At 37.3% G+C, this 24,816-nt stretch overlaps 1 protein-coding gene and 1 long non-coding RNA gene across 3 annotated transcripts in view; both read left to right on the forward strand.

The window, feature by feature from the left end:
- Positions 1 to 2,478, forward strand: part of LOC106059709 (kielin/chordin-like protein) — a 54,410-nt gene extending 51,932 nt beyond the window's left edge. For both annotated transcript variants that reach the window (XM_056006569.1, XM_056006570.1), the window contains one exon: positions 1,797 to 2,478. In XM_056006569.1, the coding sequence (XP_055862544.1) occupies positions 1,797 to 2,152 (356 nt within the window). In that variant the 3' untranslated portion in view covers positions 2,153 to 2,478. The remainder of the gene's footprint in view (positions 1 to 1,796) is intronic.
- Positions 2,479 to 8,762: 6,284 nt separating this feature from the next.
- On the forward strand, positions 8,763 to 17,161 carry LOC129922082 (uncharacterized). The gene is made up of 2 exons (XR_008774084.1): positions 8,763 to 11,317; positions 16,672 to 17,161. It is a non-coding gene; the product is annotated as an uncharacterized LOC129922082 (long non-coding RNA).
- The last annotated feature ends 7,655 nt before the right edge of the window (positions 17,162 to 24,816 follow it).

A 24,816-nucleotide genomic window follows, 5' to 3' on the forward strand; every position in this document is an offset into this window, starting at 1 on the left:
ACAGATGTACTTATGGGTGGACACGTTTCTCGAAAACTGCTTTAATGATTTTCCTAGAAATTATACATCTTATTAAAGACCGATTATTTTGCTCTAATGAATGTTAGATTTCACCAAAAAAAAGGAACATTTTTTATTTAGCCACATCTGGTTCTTCCTTCCCGGAGAAAAAAACATCGATAAGCTAATGTATAAATCTACTTTACATTCTAATATTCTAATGATAGGCCTTTAGATCTAGACTTGTGACTTACAAGATGCTTCTGAAATTAATTTATTAAACTCTTGAATCAATGTGGAAAAGACGTAAAGTCTGTTTAAGATAAATAGTTTCTTGTCTTAGAGTTTTACCAGTGTGGCCAAACAGTTAGTAATACTTTTCCAACTGTAAACATCGACTGTCAAATTCCTATTAAAATCATTAGAGCCGTTTTTGAGAACCGTGTACACATATGTTTTGCCCAGAAGGTTTCGCCCACCCATTCGTTCTTAGTCTATCCGCTTCCCCGGGCGGACGTTTCCACCGTTAGCGCCACGCAGAGGCGACGGGAGCTGTAATTACCCCGGGCCACTGATCCCAGACTATAGCAGCACATTGGAGAGATCAGCTGAGAGAAGAATGGGGGTGCTGTGTGGACGTTCCAATCATAGCTAATGTCTAGGTAGTTCTCTAATTTCCATGAGATGATTCCTAGCTGTTTGAAGAATGATGTGAAGCAGAATTGTGTGTTTGCTACTACAAGATGCCTCGTTTGGTCTATCCACCTAAAAGAAAAACTGAGACCATGCTTCAGAAGTCCCCAAATGAAACTAATCCAGCTCCACAAATCAATGTGAATGGCAATTTCCTTGCTGTCGTTGACCACTTGACCTACATGGGAAGCACAGTGACGCGACACTGTCCAAAGAAATAATAGACAACCGTCTCGCTAAGGCTAATAATGCTTTTGGCCAACTCAAACTGAGAGTATGGCGGAATAGGTCTCTTTACCTAGCAACAAAAATCAAATGTTTATAAAGCAGTGGTTCTCACAATTAGAAATAGTCATGCAGAGTTGTGCGAAGTCATTTTCTTTTGCTCTCCCAGGCTAACCGTGTGGGACACGCCATTTATGTAACGGCCCCTTGAGGGACGGTGTCTGGATGTTGACAGATCGCTGCGGGAGCTCTTTTACATCCCCGCACAGTGCAATGAGATCGTTCTCACAACCTCTTAGGCACCCCCGGGGGAGCCTTGTTTCGCTCCCCTTTTGGCCTAGTCGTCCCCTCTCACGACCGTTTCTACCCGGGCGCCACGTTGAGGCAGGGCAGCGAGCCCGGGGTGGTTCTCAACATATTTGTGAATGGCTCTGAGACCTAGGTGCACTACCGAAGGCTTCTAAGACTCGTCGAACGCTTCCATCAAATGTGCCGTCGCACCGTAATGGCATACACTGGAAAGACTACATTATTAATAACTGAGTCCTGCTGAAGGCTGCTTTGGACATTATAGAAGGACTAATTACCATATCACATTTGAGACTCAAAGAAAAGCTCTTGTTAAAGACAGACACAAAAGTCAAAAAGAGAACTTAAAAAGACCGCCAGTCCACAACAATAAAACTAAAACACGTTTTTACTATTGTAAGTTATCATGACAACTGGCAGTCAGTTCGGTCTCTAAGACCGTCATGGCACTAAAGAAATACCCGAGTATGCTAACTTCTAAGCTTTAGCCTATTGTATCCTTATATATACATATATACATATAACGAGCAGCAATATAAACTTTTTTTTTTTTTGTTTATTTCTGTTAGGTCCAAATTGTGAAACATTCGGAGAGATAATTCCATTGGGTGTCAACAAAACAATAAATGGTCTAGAATGTCATTGTGAATATACTTTCATTTTGGAAGCACCAATAGCTGTCTGTAATCCAATTTTAACGACCACCTTAGAGACAATAACTCCTAGTCCAATCTCATCGACCACCAAAGAGAGAACAACTCTCAAACAAAGTTCAACGACCACCTCAGAGACAATAACTCCTAGTCCTATTTCATCGTCCACCAAAGAAAGAACAACTCTCAAACAAAGTTCAACGACCACTTCAGAGAAAACAACCCCAAACAAAAATAGAAAGAGAATAAGTGCAAACTCTAATGAGTCATAAGGCATTTTAAATTCTACAACTGTTTCTGTTTATAATAATAGTAATATTAATCTTTATTGTCCGTATAAACAATAAATTCAATGTGTCTGAAAGCAATGGAGATTTTCACCATAAATTAAACAATGTCAAGGACGCCAAATTAAATTTCAATGTTGCCAACTCAACCAAAGCTACAAACGGCTTAGAAAATTCGATCTAGAACGTGCAAAAAAATATGTTTATATATAATTTAGAAAAAAAAAAGCGTATCAACACCCTCTCGATTTTGTACACCTATACACCAAACAAAAGTTATGGCTATTTATGGCTTGTATGCACATTTCCAATAGTATAGTCGTTAACTAGGAATCATGTAAAAGTACTAATGCTACCAACTTTTAACTATGAATCATTTAAATGTACTAATGCTACCAACTTTTAACTAGGAATCATTTAAATGTACTAATGCTACCAACTTTTAACTAGGAATCATTTAAATGTACTAATGCTACCAACTTTTAACTAGGAATCATTTAAATGTACTAATGCTACCAACTTTTAACTATGAATCATTTAAATGTACTAATGCTACCAACTTTTAACTATGAATCATTTAAATGTACTAATGCTACCAACTTTTAACTATGAATCATTTAAATGTACTAATGCTACCAACTTTTAACTATGAATCATTTAAATGTACTAATGCTACCAACTTTTAACTATGAATCATGTAAATGTACTAATGCTACCAACTTTTAACTATGAATCATGTAAAAGTACTAATGCTACCAACTTTTAACTATGAATCATGTAAATGTACTAATGCTACCAACTTTTAACTATGAATCATGTAAATGTACTAATGCTACTAACTATTTAACTATGAATCCTGTAAATGTACTAATGCTACTAATTATGTTGTCACTTTCATTTAGATTTTAAAAGTTGTAAACCTTGAAATTACAATATAAATTCTATGTAACTACTTGGTCTGTCTATGTCTGTTGTTATTAGAAGTTTTGCCTGGTGAAAACATTTATGTAATGATGAAAATTGTCTATTAAGAAACGACTTCAGCTCTAAGAGTTGCCTCTATATTCTGAATAGCATTGCACATGGTGCGTTTAATGGACAACTTCTCTAGTGTCCCTCTAGTTAAACGTTTCTCGCGTAAACCTCGAGTATTCCCAGTGTGGACAATTAGCTCAAATTTTTGTCTTCATCGACAGGGCCGGCCTTACGAATTGCGGGGCCCAATTTAATGGATGATTGCAGGACCCTGACAAGTTCTATTCTTCTTACTCTACGTCTGTGTATTTCAATGCTGACCACCAAATGTAATCAAGTCATGAGCATTACCGTGACGACAAATATAAAGATAGAATACTTTTAACATTGCATTGTCTAAGGTTATGTCTCGTCTTTTGCATTATAAAATTAACACTATTAAAACATTATCTCATTTCTCATAGTCTGAATAATAATTGCACAAGAATTAAAGTCTATACTAAACTAAAGTCCAACTTCCTGGACTAGGAACAAAAACTACACTGTTTTACTAAGAGTTGCATTCCATTAAAAAAAAAATTACAAAGTGAAACAATCCAATACAAAAACAATCTTGAAGTAAACAACCCGAATTGCCTCCCTTCTCCTCTAAATTAAACAGGGGACACAGGCTGCCCAGAACTCAGTCCAGACAAGGGCCATATTCTAATATTTTTTTACACTAACAAATATAACTAATGATTAAATCATTATATCAACATTTATTATACAACATGCACAGGTAGCAAGTCCACTGCACTAGGCACCAGTGGGTTAATTAAATTTAGATCAATAGTTAGCTACTGTAAGCATGTTAACCCTTGAAGACAGTTCAAGTCCTACATTTTTATAACCCTGAGACATGATTGATAGTGATAAGCTTAATGTCAATTGTGGAACCCTTTACCAGGCACAGGCACGGAGCCCCAATTCGGAGCAGTCGGTCTAATCAGCCTAAAGCCGACCCTGTATTATCGATATACTTCACCCTTGAAATTGTAAAGATAAATGTTAGAATATTTTCAATATATATATAGTGCTCTTATAGAGTATAGGATTATTATTGTTTGCCTATTATTATCATTTTATAGCAATTATTATTGTTATGTCAGAAACAAAAGAGGATTCCTTCTCTGGCACTGCCAGGGTCGAGTCTTGCTAAAGAGAAACAATATTCCTTGTAGTCCCTTTAACAGTTTCCACCGAGGAATTTTCTGGTGATGTGGCAGGTCTGTAGCAGTACCGCCCACTGACAGGAAACTAGAATTTTCTTAGGAATGTTAAGGGCCTTGAATGTATCTGTGAGGTCAAATGTTATTATCACCTCAGTTGATATAACAGCAGTGTATATTTTAGACAACTTCCATAACCGCTTAACCTCCAAGCCTAGGTTCCCAAATTTTCTTTGTTTTTTTCCATTTCAGTTTTCCTTATATTACGAGATAGTGGTACTTACTTACTTAGACTTAGGTCCTCCCGCGCCGTTCGGCGCTTTGGGCGGCAAGCTGTCTCCATAAAGACTGGCAATGTCTGAAGCCTCCTCCCACCTGGTGTCCACTGTTCTGAGGTCCTCCATGAAGGTGTGTCGCCAAGTAATACGAGGACGTCCCTGTTTGCGCTTTCCTCGTATTGGCTTCCATGTCATCGCAACTCTTGGTATGCGTAGTTTATTTTGTCGTAGAACATGTCCCGCAAACCTCATGCGACGCTCTGTCACAACCTCACAAAGTGTTCGACCTCCAGTTCGGCATAGGATTTCCTTGTTTGAGACCCGATCTGTGTAACTGACTCCCAAAATCCGGTAAGATAGTTGTACGGCGATGTCAATTATGATAGCGTTTTTTTTTTTGTCAATAAACAGCAGATGAAAGCGATTAAAATCCACCGTTTTGTAAGTCATAACAAACCTATGCCAGATTAATAAGTGATCAGTAGACTCGAGAACCTTTTGTGGCAAGTATTTGTAATAAAAAGTAATGAATAGTTGATCACATCATGAGTCAATGCCAATTTTCGATGTATTAATTTTGCAACTTGGTTATAGTAACCTAGGTAGGCAGATTCTGATAAGGCTGAAAATCCTGCTATTATGTGTTCAATTGACTCACCCACATTTCCACATTTGTCGACAAAATTGAGTTTTGGCATCTCGAAACTCATTATATTTTCCATCTTATTGTAATTATTATTATTAAAACTACTAATGCTACTACTACTACTACTACTACTACTAATTATAAAATACCAAATAAACCCTATGATTCTTTGGGCACGTATAATAAATTTACATTTTATTTTCCCCTGACCAATTTTTCTTTATAATTTGCACATGGCGCATTGTTTGCCATTTTTATTAATCATACTAAATGATCTCGATCGTTTATCGCAGCGATGCCCAACCTAATTCGACGTGCGGGCCATTTTAAGTTCCGACACTCGTGTCGCGGGCCACATGAGGGACAATTTACAAAAACGAATTGAAATTGACCTTAAATATTTTTTTTTAGAAATCTGTGGATTTAGTAATTACATTAATTAATGAGATATCTGAAAGTTATCTTTAAAAAAAAATAATTTTGGAAAATGGTTTCATTTCTCTTCTTAAAATGTGAGCAACTTGGAACTAGTTTTACCAACGACTCATTTTCTTGTCTCTTTTAACTAAATATTGCCAACTATCCTCTAATGTCTAGGCCTAGTTTAACTATTTTCTTTTTATTCGCGGCTCAAACCAAGAATGACGTCATATTTCTTTGATAAAGTCGTTTATTTCTTGTTGATTTTCTTTACAAATGAAATAGTTTGGTTAAACATGACTTAGTAGCATGTTTCAAACAAACAAAAAAGAAAAAAAAGTAAAGATCCGTGTCACTTTTCCTGGTAGATTCTAAATTCAGAGTCCATCTGTAGTTTCTTCGGCTCTTTCATTTCATAAACGTACAAATCCATCAGAGAGAAGTTGAGTGCCCTAACGTAGGTAAGATAGATTTTAAAACCTTTACTTCTCGAAAAAAAAAAGGGGTGGGGAGGTTCTACACTTTGTGCCGACGTATCGGAGGGCCAGATTAAACCACGTCACGGGCCTGATCTGGCCCGCGGGCCGTATTTTGTACATCACTGGTTATCGTAATGTATATTTTAAACAATTTATAAATTTAGAATGTATAGAAGTTAAAGCTTAAAGCTGTAAAGAAAAAATAAGCTTTACTCTAGCTTTATTAGCTGATAATGTTACATTATTAGTATTTAGATATAACTTTAGGCTACGTCACATTCAATCCAACACGAGGTTTACATAAAATCACGTGTTATAGAAACCAAAACCTAACCACGTTTTCTATTTAATCCTGTAGTTTCTTCATACCTCATTTATATTTTAAAATTGCTTGTACGTATAATTATACAATGTGTATTACTAGTTTTTAAACTAATATAATATATAATAAAATACATATATATCAGCGTGCACATTCTTCATCGGGTAAAAAAAAAAACAGTTTTAACGATTTTTCTAGAGATTTATCAGATTATGTATATCTTTGGGAAAATAATTATTATATCATTGTCCGCATTGGGAAAACTCTTGTTTGACTGTTAGGATTTTTCCAAATAGATTCTTTAAAACAACATTTGGTCTGGAGGTCTAGACATTCAACATCTTGAACACACGTCAGCATGTAGTCACTATAGAGATAAATAGAGAAACGTTGAGTGCACCGCTTTCTAAGTCTTGATCTCTAGCCTTAACATTATGATTGTATATACTCTGAGTCTTGATCTCTAGCCTTAACATTATGATTGTATATACTCTGAGTCTTGATCTCTAGCCTTAACATTATGATTGTATATACTCTGAGTCTTGATCTCTAGCCTTAACATTATGATTGTATATACTCTGAGTCTTGATCTCTAGCCTTAACATTATCATTGTATATACTATGAGTCTTGATCTCTAGCCTTAACATTATCATTGTATACATGGGCGTAGCCAGGATTTTTTTTCGTGAGGGGTTTTGGGGGGATCCCCCCCCCCCCCCCGCGGAAAAAATTATATGTGTGTGTGTGTACATAATTAATCTTTATTACATTCTGACCCTTTCGGAAGACGTTTATTGTTTATTGTAGACTCCACGCCTTTGAAAGCAAGGGGGTCTGGGGGAGCTCGCAGCGCTCCCCCAGCTTCGCCCCGCCGCCGAGCACTATTTCTGGTATTGAAAGCCAACAAAATGCATATTCTGAGGTATCTACAGTGCATTATCTGGCTATTAAAAAGTTTTATTTCAAAAAGCTAATGTGCTATTCTTACTGACTTAGACCCTCTCGCACCGTTCGGCGCATTTTCCGGCAAGCTGTTTCCGCAACTCTTATTTTGCGTAATTCCTTTTTTCGGAGAACATGTCCCGCAAAACCTCATGCGACGCTCTGTCACAACCTTACTAAGGATTCGACTCCCAGTTCGGCATATGATTTCTTTGATTTAGACCCATCTCTATGACTGACTCCTAAAATCTGTCTTAGCCATCTTTGTTGAGCCACATTTAATGTTTTTCAATTTCGTCAGAAGACTTCACACTTTATTAATGGAGCCCAAGCCACTGGTAGAAATTTGTAACCTTTCTTGACTACGCTTTTGGAATTACATGCCTGTATTTCGCTTTAGATTTTATATCGAAAAGGAAAGTTTTTTCGTCAAATCATCTGTTGAGGGGTTTTAAACTAAAAAATCTCTGGAGTTTTTTTTTGTTTTTGTTTTTTTATTCAAAACCCCATTTAGCTACGATTATAGAATTTGGTGACTGTAGTTTGCTTTAAAATAATATTGAAGAGAGAGGTTTTCAACTCTAAACGCTCTATAGGGGAATTTTAAACTCAAAACCATCTGGAGGGGTTTTTAACTTTAAAGAAAAAGCCATCTGGAGGTGGGGATTTAAACTCAAAACCCCTTTGACTACTCTCATAGATTTTATAGTGTGTAATTTGCTTTTTTTTTTATATTGAAGAGGTACTTTTTAGCTTCAAACCCCAACTGGAGGGGGGGGGGGGGTTAAACTCAAAACCCCTTTGGCTACGCTCATAAAATTTTGAATGTGTAATTTGCTTTTTTATATTGAATAGGGGTTTATCGTAAATTTTGAAATCAAAATATTCCTTAACTGTGCTGTTGGAATTTGGGGATTGCTGTTTGCATTTTTTGTTTGTTTTGTTTTATAGGAGAGGGGGATTTAACTGCAGAAACCTCTGGTAGGGGGTTTAAAACTCAAAACCCCCCTGGTAGAGGGATTTGTATCTCAAAACCCCCTGATAGGGTTTTTTTAAATCACAAAACCCCCTGGTAGGGGGGTTTAAACTCAAAACCCCATGGTACAGGGTTTTTAACTCAAAACCCCCTCGGCTGTGCTGTGGTAAGTGATGATTTAGTATTAAAATCTCACCTAAAATAAACAAAATGAAAGCAAAAATCAGTCACTTAATTCGTCCCCCCCCCCTTTGCGGGGGGGGGGGGATTTCATTTCGGGGGGGGGGGGGGGGTTTGAACCCCAAGAACCCCCCCCCCCTGGCTACGCCCATGATTGTATATACTATGAGTCTTGATCTCTAGCCTTAACATTATCATTGTATATTCTCTGAGTAGATGACTACATTCACTGTACCAGGATTTCGTTTTTCAAATGGGGAGGGGGGCCGACATCGGGCGCGGTATCAAATGTTTCATTGTCATGAAATCTATCCTTCGTTAGTTATTGAGAGCCAACTAATCGTTCATGTAGATGTTATTGGCTTCATAAAGGTGGACTTGTCCTTTTGAAAACAACATTTTTATGTGACTTGTTTATAGACCCCAACGTAACGTTGGATCATCTGTTGAAGAAAATCTGGCGAAAACTAATATACTGTTAGACACCTTATTTATATAGGTTAGTTATTTTAGTTATTTAGCGACGCACCATAGTAGACGCATATTGAACGGGACTAGTGACGTTTGGGATATGTTGGGTTAGAGACCGGAAAATCAGTTAGCGTTAGAACATTCCAGGGTAACGACGTGTTTAGTGACAGAGACTTCTACTGTGGCCTTTTATCATAATAAATATATATTAACTTGTTCATCATCGTTGACTACATCTCTTCACCTGTTACAATCGATGTGCCAGTTCTTGTTTGTGTTGTTGGTCAACTACACGTAATACACCCGAACAATTACACCCAAACGATTGCAGAGTAATTGGTTGACTTCAAGACAGCCTGAACTAGCAACATCACAGTGGCGACCCCGACGAGATGCCGGACCCCTGTTGAAGCCGAACATCGAACCGGACCTCGAAGCAGAACGTTTACTCAGGTGAGGGTCGTGCACTCGAAGATATAAGATTTCATCGGAGTACGGCTGAACACAGCAGTATCGCAGAGTGACTTTGTTCTAGATCTACATGCAGTCGTCGCCTGTTTGATCGCACGTTCAACGAGCCGTTAACTCAGGGTGACCTTCGTCAGGACCGTAATCATCGCAACGCCTGATCTTCATATGCTGAACCGACCTACAACCAGAGAAACCGTTCATTCATAACGGGTGAGAGATCGTTAGTGAACCTGGTGGACATATTTTTTCTTCGTCATAGGAGCCACATTGAGTATCAAGTTTTACCTCGTCAGTTTCGAGAAGGACAGTTTGCCCGCTGTCAGAAGTATTGTGAGTACTACAAGTTTGGTAGCTAACTAAATCGAAATCGCTCTGTCGTCTTACCCTTGGAGAGATTCTTGTGGAGCAGTTTGCTCATTGAACCGGTTGCTTGCCACGTTTATAACGGTCACTGTGTTTAACCTTTGGAAGGTTAGTGAAGTAATCTTTATCAGTACTGAACATTGATATATCTAGTATTCGTCGGTCTAGACCATACCTAGACTTGTTAGCAGTGAAGTTGTGGAAACAGCTACATCCACTTAATTTCGTTGAAAACCGTTAATCGTGTAACGGAACGTCGTCGGAGGTGACCTTGGTTTCACCTAGTCTGCATTGGACAGTTTGGTCTAATGAAGCAGAGTACAACAGCAAACTTCGTCGTACTACCAGAGTAGCAGCAGAAGCAGTGAACTATTTTAGAGAACCGTTATTCGTCAGCCCAGATCAAGTCATCGTCAAGAAAGTCGTTATTCGTCAGCCCAGATCAAGTCATCGTCAATAAAGCCGTTATTCGTCAGCCCAGATCAAGTCATCGTCAAGAAATTCGTTATTCGTCAGTCGTCCAGATCAAGTTGTCGTCAAGAGACTGTTATTTGTCAGTAATCATCTACACAAGTCAAGTCATCGCTAGAAGAACCGTTAACCTATTCGTCAGTAACTGTGTATACAAAGTCGTCGGAACTACACATACGGTCATCAACAGTCGTCAAAGAAACTGGAACATTTTGCTGTGGCATATCAGGACATCTGTGGCATTACGTGGGATACTGGTAGCACCGGAGAACAGAGTCAGAACTGGAAGAGAGGCAGTGGAATTTGTTGTGATCTAGCATATTCGGGAGTCCGAACAAAGGGATCTTTCTTATCAAAAGCTAAGTGCCATTTTTCTTATTAGTATATGTTTAGATTGCCCTTAGAAATAGATTTTGTCTAAATTTGGTACGTTAGCCTGAGTAAAATCAGGTGGTGCGCCTTAAAACCCGTCGGGGTAGAAGACGTAATTTAGATGAAAAGCTATATTATACGTTTAGGATTGTAATTTGTTTTGTTTGTGTAAACGTCATATCCGTTGTTGCCTGGTTACTTCGTGACGTTATCATTGTGTGCCATATTGTCATATCCCAACCCATAGCGATAGTCTCATTTTAATTATTTCATTTGTTTATATTATTTTAAATTATTTATTTTTATTAATTTAATTAGATCTGTATTTTTTTTCACTTAATGATAGAAAGTGCGGGTAGGATTCTTTCATTGTGAATCAGACTAAAATAATTTTAGTTTGAGCGGTTAAAATCAATTATGATTTTGCCATGAGAATAATGCCGAAACTGGCTATGTAGTCAAACACTATCGTCTGGCTAAATTTAGATCTGCAAATTGTTGTACATCTCTTTGGTACAATTTAATTATCTAGACTCTACTTTGAAATATTATTAAGTTGAAGATGAATGAAGGTAGTACATTCTAGATATATATATCTTGTTGAAGATATATTTGACACTGTATACACATATTTGTTTCGTATGGTTAAATAGAACCATAATCTACTCTAGATCTAGACTCTAGACAGTCTTTGAATTTACTCTAAACACTTCACTGTGACTTCAGTCATACCAGATTTTGAAATTGATCATAGTTATTCATACTAGATCTAAAAGTCATAGTGCTCTTGATAACTATAGATCTAAATGGTAATATTATACATACTATAATATACTAGATTTAAATTTGTGTGTAATACTGGACCTAATATACAGATTTGAATATAACCATAATAACTCAGACTAGATTTATACATTTACTAAATCTATAGATAGAGACATATCATTTAAAATTTGTATAAAAGTGTGGAAAAACTTAAATATAAAATAAGTTTAAAGTATAGCCATAACTAATATAGGCCAAGTAAAAATATATATAAAATATAAAACACAATGGCTACATCATCATATGTGGACCTTAAGGAGGTTAAGGAAACAGCTATGCAGGATGGAAAGGCCATGGAGTTAAAAGGAAAGGACTTAGCAGCTTATGTACAGCAAGTTGTGAAGGAAGAAACGGAACGTCAAAGACAAGAGATAGAAAGACAAGAAGAACGTCAAAGACAAGAGATAGAAAGACAAGAAGAACGTCAAAGACAAGAGATAGAGAGACAAGATAGGATCAGAAAGGAAGAATATGAGAAGCAAAAAGAGGACCGAGAACATGAAGCTAAAATGGAGAAGATGAGATTGGATGCAGCACAAGCCAGAGCCCAAACTGAACAAGGAAATAACACTAATAACTCAAATAATTATACCACTCAAAGAGACAACCCTAATTCACAAACATGGCTAAAGAGAAAAATACAAAGTTTTGATGAACAGAAGGATGACATTGGTGATTTCCTGAAAAGATATGAGGCAAAAATGTCTACATTTAATATGCCTGAAGAAGAATGGTCTGAAATACTGATAGACTTTGTTCATGGTCAAGCTCTAACAATATGCCAAAATCATGACCATCATATTGATGATAGCTATCAAGTTTTAAAAAGAGAATTATTGAATGCATATGGTCATAATGCTACAACTTTTAGAAAGAAATATTTTGACAATATACCATCATTAGGAATAGAACCCCAAACCACCATTAATATGGAAAAGGATTTCTTCAATAAGTGGGTAAAATTAGAAAAAGTGACAAACTCTTATGAAGGATTAAAAAATTTTATTCTAGTGGACAACTTTGTAAATAAATGTGATCCTCAATTACAATCTTTTATTAGAGAAAGAAATCCAAAAACTATAGATGAAATAACAGAAATAATGAGAATATATAAAAATGCCTATCCAAATAAACCATTTTCTGATAGGGATAAGAGCAAAGTAGATTTAATAGGATACACCAAAGAAAATGTTGATAGAAGTAGAAATAGAAACAGATCAAATAGTGGAAATAGAAAATATAGTGAAATAACCTGTTTTAAATGTCAAGGAAAAGGTCATATAGCAGCTAACTGTAGAAGAGGGAATAGTAGGTCTGGAAGTAGAAATAGATACAATGAACAAAATAACAGTAGATATAGGAGTAGAGATAGGAATGACAGGGGAAATTATAGAAATAGGAGTTACAGTAGGGAATACAAAAATAAAGGTACAGATAGGATATATTTCATGGAAGGAAATAGGAACAATTTTGCAGTGTACCCAGGGTTTGTAGATAGAATTCCGGTGGAATTAATCAGGGATTCAGGTTGTAACACCTTGGCAGTAAAAACTAAATTTGTCAAACCTCATTGGTATAAAGGGTTTACTAGGAAAGTAGAATTAGCAGATGGCACTGTAAGGGAATTTAAAGCTATAAGGGTATACATTGAAACCCCATTTTTCACTGGTTATTGTGATGGCATTGCAATACCAGAAATGAGATATGATATGTTAGTAGGAAACATAAAAGGAGTTAAAGAATGTTCAAGAAAAGAATTAGAAGACTGGCAAAACAAATACAAAAACATAAGACAAAATCATGAAAACATAGAAACACAAAATATAACAAGTATGATAATAACAAGATCAATGGATAAAAAAGATGAGAAACAGGAAAATACAATAAATGTAATAAGTAATGATAAAGAAAAAGAAACCAGTAATGTAATACAAATAGAAAATACAGATGTTAAGGAAAGAGAGATAGAAAATGAAACACAAAATAGTCTTGAAACACAAATATTTCAAAGTGAAAAAGAAACAACACCCACATTTGCATTAGAACAAATGAATGACAATATTATTGGGAAAATTTATTCGAGAATATCAGATAAAAACAATAATAATCCAATGGAGAAATTTTGCATAGAGAATAAAATATTGTTTAGACAAACAAGTAATGATAATAAGAAAATAAAACAACTTGTCTTACCACAGAAATATTGGAAAGATGTTTTAATCATGACACATGATAATAATTTAGCAGCACATAGGGGAGTAAAGAAATGTTATAGGAATTTGTCAAAACAAGTATTTTGGCCCAAAATGAAAGCAACAATCAACAAATACATAAACTCATGTGACATATGTCAAAAGAGATCGAACAAAAGTCTAGTGAATAAAGCACCTATTCAAGAAATGGATGAACCTACAGCACCATTTCAGAAAGTATCTATTGATTTAATAGGTCCTTTAATTCAAACTGAAAATAATAACAAATACATTCTAACAGTAATAGACATGTTTAGTAGATACCCAGAGGCAATCCCATTATCAAATACAAGTGCAGAAAATATCATTAATGCCATAACTCAAAAAGTAATTACAAGACATGGTATACCTAAAATTATATTGAGTGATCAGGGATCTCAGTTTAAGTCAGAACAATTTAAGAAATGGACTAAACAATACAATATACAACACATATACTCTTCGGTTTACCACCCGGAGAGTAACGGTTTATGTGAACGATATGGTGGATCATTAAAAAGATCACTAACAAAGATAATTCAGAATAATCAGAACAAGTGGGATCATTACATTAACTATGTACTATTTGCTCATAGAAACAACATCCATGAAGCAACACAATTTTCACCATATGAAATAATACATGGAAGAAAACCCAGAGATGAATTAGATGTTTTTAAAGAAAATCTAATAGACAATGAGAATAAATTAAATAATGACAGTGAAACAACAATCACAACAGAATTGAAAGAAATATGGACTCAAGCATATAACAACAATAAGAAGTACAAACAAAGTGCTCATGAGAATCTAAATAAGAAAAGACAATTGAAAACACTAGAAGTAGGAAACAATGTATTAATATTGATAAATGACCTGAAAAATAAAATTGGTAAACAATGGAAAGGTCCATTTAAGGTGATAAAACAAATTAATGATGTGAATTATCAAATTGAAATAAATGGGAAAATTAAAACATATCACATAAATAATTTGAAACTGTATCATGATAGAGAAGATGAGTTAATACAAAACATTCAGGAGGAAATAGAAAATAAATTTTCAGAAAGAGAAGAATGCTTGATGATAATAACAAATGAAAATCACAATGAAAATGATATTAAGGAAATACCTGTAATAGAAACAAAAGAGAATCAAACTTGGCAAAAGATTAATCTTAATAATCTAACTAAGGAAAAGTCAAAAGACATAACTAAAATAATACAGGAATACAAAGAAATTTTTTCCAGCATACCAGGAAAAACAAATATTATTAAACATGACATTAAAGTAACAGACACAAAACCTATCAAGCTTAAGCCATATAGAATACCGTTACATTTACAAGACAAAGTAAAGAAAGAAATAGACAATTTACTAGAATCAGGTATAATTGAGCCATCAACATCTCCTTATGCTTCACCAATTGTGATAGCCAAAAAGAAGAATGGAGATATAAGGTTATGTATTGATTATAGGAAACTTAACAACATCACAGAATTTGACCCATATCCAATGCCAAATATAGAGGATATTTTACATAAATTAAATGGAGCAAAATTTTTTACTAAATTGGATTTAACTAAAGGTTATTGGCAAATACCTTTAACAGAAAATGCAAAACCTTACACAGCATTTGTAACACCATATGGTATTTTTCAATGGAATTATATGAGTTTTGGATTAGTAAATGCACCTGCCACATTTAATAGAATGATGAACATGATAATTGGAAACAAAGAAAATGTTATTTGCTATTTGGATGACATATGTATTTTTAATAATAGTTGGGAGGAACATTTGGTAGATGTAAAAGAAGTATTCAAAATAATAAAAGAAAGTGGACTTACAATTCAAGCAGAAAAAGTAGAAATAGGATTGGAGGAAATAATTTTCTTAGGACATAAAATAAATAACAACATGATTAGCCCTATTGAAGATAACATAAAGAAAGTACTTAATATTGAAATACCTACAACAAAAAGACAAATTAAAAGCATATTGGGAATAGTAAATTATTACAGAAAGTTTATAAAAAACTTAGCAGAAATAGTGAATCCACTAAATGACTTACTTAAAAAAGGAAAACCTCAAAAAGTAGTTTGTAATGAGGAATGTGTGAAAGCTATTGACAGAATTAAAGATGTTTTTAGTCATGAACTAATATTAAGACTACCTGATAAAGACAAAATATTTTATGTCACAACTGATGCATCTGGTAATGCTATTGGTGGTTGTCTAATGCAGAACTATGATAACTTACATCCTATATTATATGTAAGTAGAAAATTGTCAGAGGCAGAGAAAAAATATAGTGTCATTGAAAGAGAAGCCTTAGCTGTAATATGGGTAATTACTAAGCTAGAGAGCTATTTAATAGGAAGGAAATTCATATTATTAACTGATCATAAACCTATTCAGTATATACAGCAAAAGAGCATGAAAAACAGTCGTGTTTATAGATCAGATGGTTCTTAGCACTACAGGAGTATAAATTTGAAGTGAAAGCTATTAGTGGATCTATGAATATTGTAGCTGATTTATTGTCTAGAATGACATTGAAATGAAATAAGTTTGTAAATAAACTATGAGTATATTGATTATGTAATATATATTAATATATTGACACCATTTATATGTTATGAAAAGGGGAGATAAGTAAAGTTGATGTTAAGCATTTAAAAGTAAGTATGGATATTTTTTTTTGTGTGAATCATTTCATATATCATTGATGAAAGTTAGTTCTATGGAAAAGGGTGAGTATAAAAGAAAAATGGACAAAAGCGTATAAAAGGGTGGTAAGAAGAAAAAATTTATTGATTGTGTAAATAAAGTCTATAATTGTTTTTTGAAATATTGTATTTTATCAGATTACTGCCAGTGAAGAACACTTGTGATGTATGACGTGCCCATAAGATGCCACATTGTCTTTTATGATGAACTGTGTACCAATGAAGATGATTCTGGAATGTTATGAACTGTTATGAACATTGACATGAATATGAGGAACTGTCAAGATGAAGATGTCAAGATGAAGAGATCAAGATTTTATGTTTGTGGTCTTCCCCTTAAATTGAAAATGCCCTTGTAAGACTTGACAGTAGTGGAAAAATATTGACATATTTTTTTTCAAGGGGGGGAGGAATCTGTTAGACACCTTATTTATATAGGTTAGTTATTTTAGTTATTTAGCGACGCACCATAGTAGACGCATATTGAACGGGACTAGTGACGTTTGGGATATGTTGGGTTAGAGACCGGAAAATCAGTTAGCGTTAGAACATTCCAGGGTAACGACGTGTTTAGTGACAGAGACTTCTACTGTGGCCTTTTATCATAATAAATATATATTAACTTGTTCATCATCGTTGACTACATCTCTTCACCTGTTACAATCGATGTGCCAGTTCTTGTTTGTGTTGTTGGTCAACTACACGTAATACACCCGAACAATTACACCCAAACGATTGCAGAGTAATTGGTTGACTTCAAGACAGCCTGAACTAGCAACATCACAATACGGAACAACATAGCGTCGTTTAGTGACAAAGGAATTGTAGGGTTTTTAATTTAATAGTAGTAGTAGCAGTAGTACAGTGGCGTACCTAGAAATTTGCCATCATTTGGGGGCCCGGGGGCTTCACCTCTTTGGGGACCCCTGCCTTTGGCGTATTATTTAATATTTAATGTAAAAAAAGCACTCATTTGGGGCCTCCTCAAGTTGGGGCCCAAGGAATTTTCAAACTCCCCCCTTCCCCCCCCCCCCCCATCCTAGCTACGTCTCTGCAGTAGTAGTTTATATAGTAATAATAATAATTATTATTATCTTTGTTATTGTTATTATTATTATTATTATTATTATTATAGGCTAGCAATGATAATCCTTTATCCGTGTTTCTCCCTACACACTTTTGTTACCCTAAACTCTAGATCTAGACGTCCAGAGAAATAAATAATTTAAACTTTACTCTTCCCGCGAAACAGATTGTAAGAAAGACACACACACACTTTTAATAGCCCTTATATTCACTGGGGCAAAATATGTAGGTCACTGCTGGGTCGGTGTAGCCACGGGAAATACTGCATTCCACATTAACCTTTGGACTCGAACACAAGCTTTATTATTATATTCACTGGGACAATTTTAGGAAATTTAATTTTTTTATTGAGAGTAGAAAAAAATTTTTTTTTTCACGATAAAAACTTTTCTTTTCGACAAAAAACCTAAAGCAAACTACAGTTACCAAATTTCATGAGTGTAGCCAAGAGGGGCCTTGGGGTTAGCCCTCCCCTCACCCCTATTTCCAATAAAAGGAAACGCCAAGCTAAAATTACTAAATTTTATGAGCACAGCCAAAAGGGGTTTTGTGACTACTCTTTCAGTAAAAAATCTAAAGCAAAACTATAGTAACCAATTTCTACTAGTCGCTGGTCTCCGTTACAAATAAAGTACAGTGAATAGCAGATTTTGTTTTTGAACTACACTTTTTTAATAGAAGAGTAGCAGGATATGCACTAAAGATACCTCAGAATGTGCATTTGTTTTTGTTTTAAATACCGTTAATGCTTGGCGCCGGGGCTCCGCCCTAGACCCCGCTGAAGGAGCTTACAATGCTCCTCAGGACCCTCAATCCCTATCGCTGATAAGAGCGGGGTGTCTACTGTTTTTCCACTTACTCCAAAAAAACACCCAACTATTCAAGGGTACAAAAAAAAGTCCAAAAGAATGGTCGCAATGCAAGAAAGACTAATTACACACACACACACACACACACACAGGTAAACAGCATTTTGGTGGCTATGCAGCCCCAGCTGTGACCTACATTTTTTTCCACATTCAAGGTAAGCATATTGTCCGTCTGTGGTCGATTAAGATTTTCTTTTCGGCGTCTGCCTCTGCTATTTATATATATAAATTTTGAATACGCCCATCAAGAGAACTGCTTGCAAAGTGTTTTTAAAAACTTGGAAGAATGTTAAATCTAGTTGCCTGTCAGAAGAGAATTGCTTACACGGACTTATTGCCCCTGCTTACAATAATACTGGATTTGTTCGTTTACGTCTTCTAGTTGTCTTCCCTTGTTTCATACTCTTTATTTTTTTTTTTGTAACCTTATTTTCGTCGTGCGTCACTTCTGTTCTACTTGGCAGACACTCTTACAGTAAGATGATTAGAAACATCTGTTTCCAGAGTCAGCCATAGACGCATTGGGGTGACATTGGTGAACTCCATGTGTTCAGGTTGACATCAGCATTTCACTCACGTGACAGATGACTGGTTACTGTGACCTCGGATGAGAATTACTTCACCAGGTCGACATGTACTTCTGATGAATTTATTTCGGCAAACCAAGTCTGAGTATATGTGTCAACATCTCTGTCAATTTATCTCTAACTTCTTTGAATTCCAGTAACACGCCATAGACATGGAAATTATTAATGTCATTTATCAATATAATGTCTATATGAGGAATGGCCTAGACTGCTTGGCTACCTATGTGCGGAATGGTCTAGACTGCTTGGCTACCTATGTGCGGAATGGTCTAGACTGCTTGGCTACCTATGTGCGGAATGGCCTAGACTGATTGGCTACCTATGTGAGGAATGGCCTAGACTGCTTGGCTAGCAATGTGAGGAATGGCCTAGTGTGCTTGGCTACCTATGTGCGGAATGGCCTAGACTGCTTGGCTACCTATGTGCGGAATGGTCTAGACTGCTTGGCTAGCTATGTGAGGAATGGCCTAGTGTGCTTGGCTAGCTATGTGAGGAATGGCATAGACTGCTTGGCTACCTATGCGAGGAATGGTCTAGACTGCTTGGCTACCTATGTGAGGAATGGCCTAGTGTGCTTGGCTACCTATGTGAGGAATCGCCTAGTGTGCTTGGCTATCTATGTGAGGAATGGCCTAGACTGTTTGGCTACCTATGTGAGGAATGGCCTAGACTGCTTGGCTACCTATGTGCGGAATGGCCTAGACTGCTTGGCTACCTATGTGCGGAATGGCCTAGACTGCTTGGCTATCTATGTGCGAAATGGCCTAGACTGCTTGGCTACCTATGTGCGGAATGGCTTAGACTGCTTGGCTACCTATGTGAGGAATGGCCTAGACTGCTTGGCTACCTATGTGAGGAATGGCCTAGACTGCTTGGTTACCTATGCGAGGAATGGCCTAGACTGCTTGGATACCTATGTAAGGAATGGCCTAGTGTGCTTGGCTACCTATGTGAGGAATGGCCTAGTGTTCTTTGTTACCTATATGCGGAATGGCGTAGACTGCTTGGCTACCTATGTGAGGAATGGCCTATACTGCTTGGCTACCTTTGTGAGGAATGACCTAGACTGCTTGGCTACCTATGTGAGAAATGGCCTAGACTGCTTGGCTACCTAGCATAAGGACTCGAGACAGCACGGAATCCTTCTCCCAGATACCCCCCCCCCCCCCGCTCACGCCCACTTGACCATTTCGTACGTTCCTCTCCCCACAATTTTGCTTAACATATTGAAGTAGAAGAGCTAGGAAATTAGAAAGCAACTAACTTGTTTACCATGCGGGTTCTAACTCAACTGCTGCAGTTATTTCGCCGTATTTTTCGTCAACGATAACTTCCTCCGCCTCGATAGAGGATAGTGCGACGTCCATTTCCGCGCTGTACGCAGACCAGTCAGCCTTGGTGTAACTCCATTTACGTTGGAGTTTAGTAGTTACACCCCTGGTCTTAGAGAGGGCAATAGTGATCTTTATGGGGCTATGATCACTTCCGTTATCTTCGAGCACTGAAAATGAGGTTTTCTTATCTAGGTCTGCAGAGATGGAGGTTAGATCGGGTCTTGAGAGCGACCCATTGCCAGTGTGTAACAGGGTTGGTGGGGCTTTTTTATTTTGTAAAGGGAACAAATAAGTTGTATTTATAAGGTCATGGACTTTATGGCCCGAAGAATCAGTTGTGTCGTAGCCCCATGCAGGAGATTAGGCGTTGATATCTCCAGAAATGATAGTAGATGAAAACAACGAGTTGTCAAAAAAATTGAGGGAAAGTTATTTTTTAGGCGGATTAGTAACCGAAAATTACGACCACTTTTGTACACAGTGAGGGTGAGGACGTCGGTACGCATCAGGGCCATGGGATTCCTGTGCAATTAGGCCGTGATTCACATATGTAATAATCCCACGGCTTTCTGAGTGGAGTGTAGCCAGCAATGTTACAGCTACATTTTTTGCCTACAAATGTCTCCTTCAGGATCGCAACAGCTATTGCCCTCTCGCAAAGGAGCTTTGAGAGCTCAAGTATCTTTGGCACGAGGCCACAAATATTGAGCTGAAGGAGTCTTAGTTTAGAGTTGCTAAGGGAAGGATTTGTAACTTTCTGTTGTAATGGCCGAGTTTTTTTAGGGCCGGGACCATTTGAGACTGGTGCGTGACATGATCACCAGTAGGTTGTGGCTGACGAACCACAGCCTGGCTACCATACTTCCGAAGGAAGAATGAATGCAGTGTAGCTTTAGAAGAGGTCTTTTTCCTTTGTTTTGCGGTCTGCCAAGTGTGACAAGTCAAAAGCTAGCTGACAGAGTCACTCAATTTTATCACAGCATTAATTATTATTATTTATTATTTATTTATTTATTTCAATTATTAATGATTTATTTTATTTTAATTATTTCCCATCTTAAGTCCCTATTTCCCTACCAACCCCCACCCTTTTCCTCTTCTCGCTAGACTTAGTCCACCACCTTGGCGACAACAAGGCCACGACTTCTCGTTTATCTCCCCTTGACCGGGGAAAAGATAAAAAAAAACAATCACTTACTTTGGTCTTAGGCGCCAGATGTCCGACTTTCACGTCGAAACCACCTGGGATGGAATACACTTCTTCTACACCACCCACGTCTCTCTCTCTTTGATCAAGGAGATTATTCGTGTCACTATGCCTCTTGACCCTTCCAAGGTGCATTTTTTCGTCGGACTTTACCCACGTGAGAGATAATCTTTAGCCTATCGCATGCCTGTTTCCGCCCATCTCTTCCGGACCTCTATAAGGTAGAATAAGGCGGGACAGATACACTCTCTCACTTCTCATTCTCGCTGACCAGTCGAGTCTGGACTATTTCATTTCTTCTCACTTCTATAGGAATACCTGGTGTCAAGCCGAACTTAATCATAGTTCCATCTTAATTAGTCTGTGTAGGTTTCTAATAAAATATATATATGCGGATTTTATCATTTCATTTATATTTAATTAGTGCATTGTGTATTTCTCACTGTCGTAAGTAGAAAACATAAACATGGCATATGTATTTATGTATTGCATTAATCTATTAATGCTACATAGCTCAATTGATCATTGATGCAACCATGTATATATTTGTACATCTTATTTTATTCCCTTTATCTCGGCTGACGGCCTTGATAATTTTACTAGCGCACTAATACTGCGTTTAGAGAAGATATATGAATTATCTCCCCCTTGACTCATTTTACTCTAACGAGAATTGCGCCCCTTGAACGGACGCTCTCTCCATTCAAATTCGCTCCATTGTTTATGGCCGACGGCCATATGTAAACAAACCGTCAAGGTCGCTGACCACCGTCCGTTTCTTCCCCCCCCTCCTTTTTCTCTTCCAACTTATGATGTTTCATTGAGATTATTATCTCCCTTACTATGAACATTTTATATGGCTATTATCTATTTTCCCAATCCCATTTGTCATCATCTCTTCATTGTACTCAAAGGCAGTTTTACCAATCTGACGAATGCTCCTCGGTCGAGGGCATCGATAAGATGCATGAGAGACATGTCCTAACTTGTCTTTGCTTATCCGCAGCCTCCCTTCAGGTGTCTACCTATTTGTTTGGATCACCTACCTATTACTTGGATCTACTCAACTATTTATTTGTCTATCGGCTGTACTTGCCTGCCTATATGACAGTCTATTTGTCAACCTATTAGGCACGACGTCCCTATAGACCACGTATCTGTGCGAGACGTCATAGCTCCGCCAAATTTCCGCAACTCACTGGACTCATCCTGCTAACGACGCTGCCCACGGCAGATTAGCTCTTCCAGCAGTACCCTTGTGCCCATGGTAGCCGGCCACTCCACAAGAACTGTATCACCGGCGTCCCTCTACCCGCTAGAGCGCCACCTCCAGCTGCAAGCCCTCCCGCCAGGATCACAGCCAGTTGCTACGTCAGTAGGACAACCAGCTAGGTTCAGAAAGCAAATTGACATACTCTCTAATTAAGTGTATCATGATACAATATTGCTAACGAGATAGATGCAAATCCCCTCCCCCATTTTATTCTACTTTATATATTTATGTAAATAAATACTCTTTAAATTCTCACTATTTGTATCTTTCTTCATTGTTTGTCTCGTTGCGTGTCTGCTCCCGATTTATCTCTGATGGACCAGTGTGTGGCAATTCAAAAATAATCATCCCTTAGACACCAAACAACCCAATCTCACACGCCATACACGAGGTCCGTCACACCAAGTTCCCCCTAGACGAGGCCACGAAGCAGATATTAGAGGATTTTTCGCAACTAGGCCTATAGCCCACCACCTGGACAACGGAGCCTGTTCGGGTCTGCATGTACCCGCATTCACTTTCTATGGTTTTGTCTATTATAATTGTTTGAGGGCTAAGGCCGTTGGCGGCCTTAATTATTGCTTTTTGGTGGGAGTGTGTGCACAAGGGCCTGCAAGAGGGTCCGAATCTCGAGAGTGGAACGTCCGCTCTGCTCATCACTTCCACTGTGTGCTTGAGTTTCCCACAGAGGGGCGTGGTTTGACGAAGATTATTTTGACATCCCCAGTATTAGAACTGTTACTGGGTTTGACACGTTCCTCTACTACGACTTCGGCGGACGGGGAAGCTAGAGCCTAGCTCATGGGCGCAAAAGAGCCGCCCGACACAGCCCGCGAAGGCGCGCCAGTCAGCCCAATTTTGCCCATTAGAGAGACCAATGAGGTAACTAGACGTCCCGACGGGACAATCCCACTTTGGACCGTCCGTCACGATTTTCATAAAATGCCTTGGCAGGACGCCTTACACCCAAAAAGTCGATCAATGTTATGCTTTAGATTTTAAAAAATTTCTTTGGACTAAAAACTAAAAACTACTTTCTTGGTTATTATTTCATGTTCGAGGCTTCGCAGACTCCTGTGTTAAAGGCTTGGATAGTTGCAACGGTCCTGCCTTCTTCTCAGGAACTGACGTCAGCAAGTTTTCTTTCGACTTTTGGCGTGTTGTCGTTCAGCATGTTTCTCGCTGATTCTGTTTATCAGTCCCAGCATACAATATTCCTTGGTTTGGCTTTCCTTTCTGTTCAAGTCGAGGACAGGGTAAAAAAAACGTAAAACACCTCCATTCAAGTATTTGTATGATATCTAAACATTTGTTCAATGGTTCATTCGAAGTTGCTCAAGTTACTTTTGCCTATTATATAGTTTTGAATCAATAGGACTGCACTTTGATATTGCTAAGAAATGTGTGACCCAAAATATACATTTGCTAGAACCAAATATAAAGCAATCGTTACTAAAGGTTTGGACCCTATAAAATGAACAAAGTAAATAAGCAGGCTAGTGATGCCCAGTTTTTGTTCACGCGGATACTTCAAGCCCAAATAAAAATTGTTTCCCTGATGATACAATTCTTTATGCCACCCTTCGCGGGAAATCCTTTTTAAAAAAAGCCAATTCGTCGATTGAGAATATAGATGAATTTCGGGCTATGGAAAAACCAACTGGTTAGCTCAGAAGCCTTCGGTGGAAATACTATTTAAATTATATCATTAAAACCGTATTCTTTGAAAACGCGGGTGATGAATTGTGGTTGAATTTTGTACACTATATTTCGATAATATTTCATTCTGTCTGGTGAGGGGAAGAATGTCGGTGCTCTTGAAGTATCTTCTGCCCTTTTGACGAATAGGTTCAGAGGTACGCATGAGACTTAATAATTTGGATGAGGCGGTTGGTTAGAAAAAGGAATGTTGAAATGTCGTAAACTT

Source organism: Biomphalaria glabrata, chromosome 12, assembly GCF_947242115.1.
Source record: "Biomphalaria glabrata chromosome 12, xgBioGlab47.1, whole genome shotgun sequence".
Taxonomy (NCBI): domain Eukaryota; kingdom Metazoa; phylum Mollusca; class Gastropoda; family Planorbidae; genus Biomphalaria; species Biomphalaria glabrata.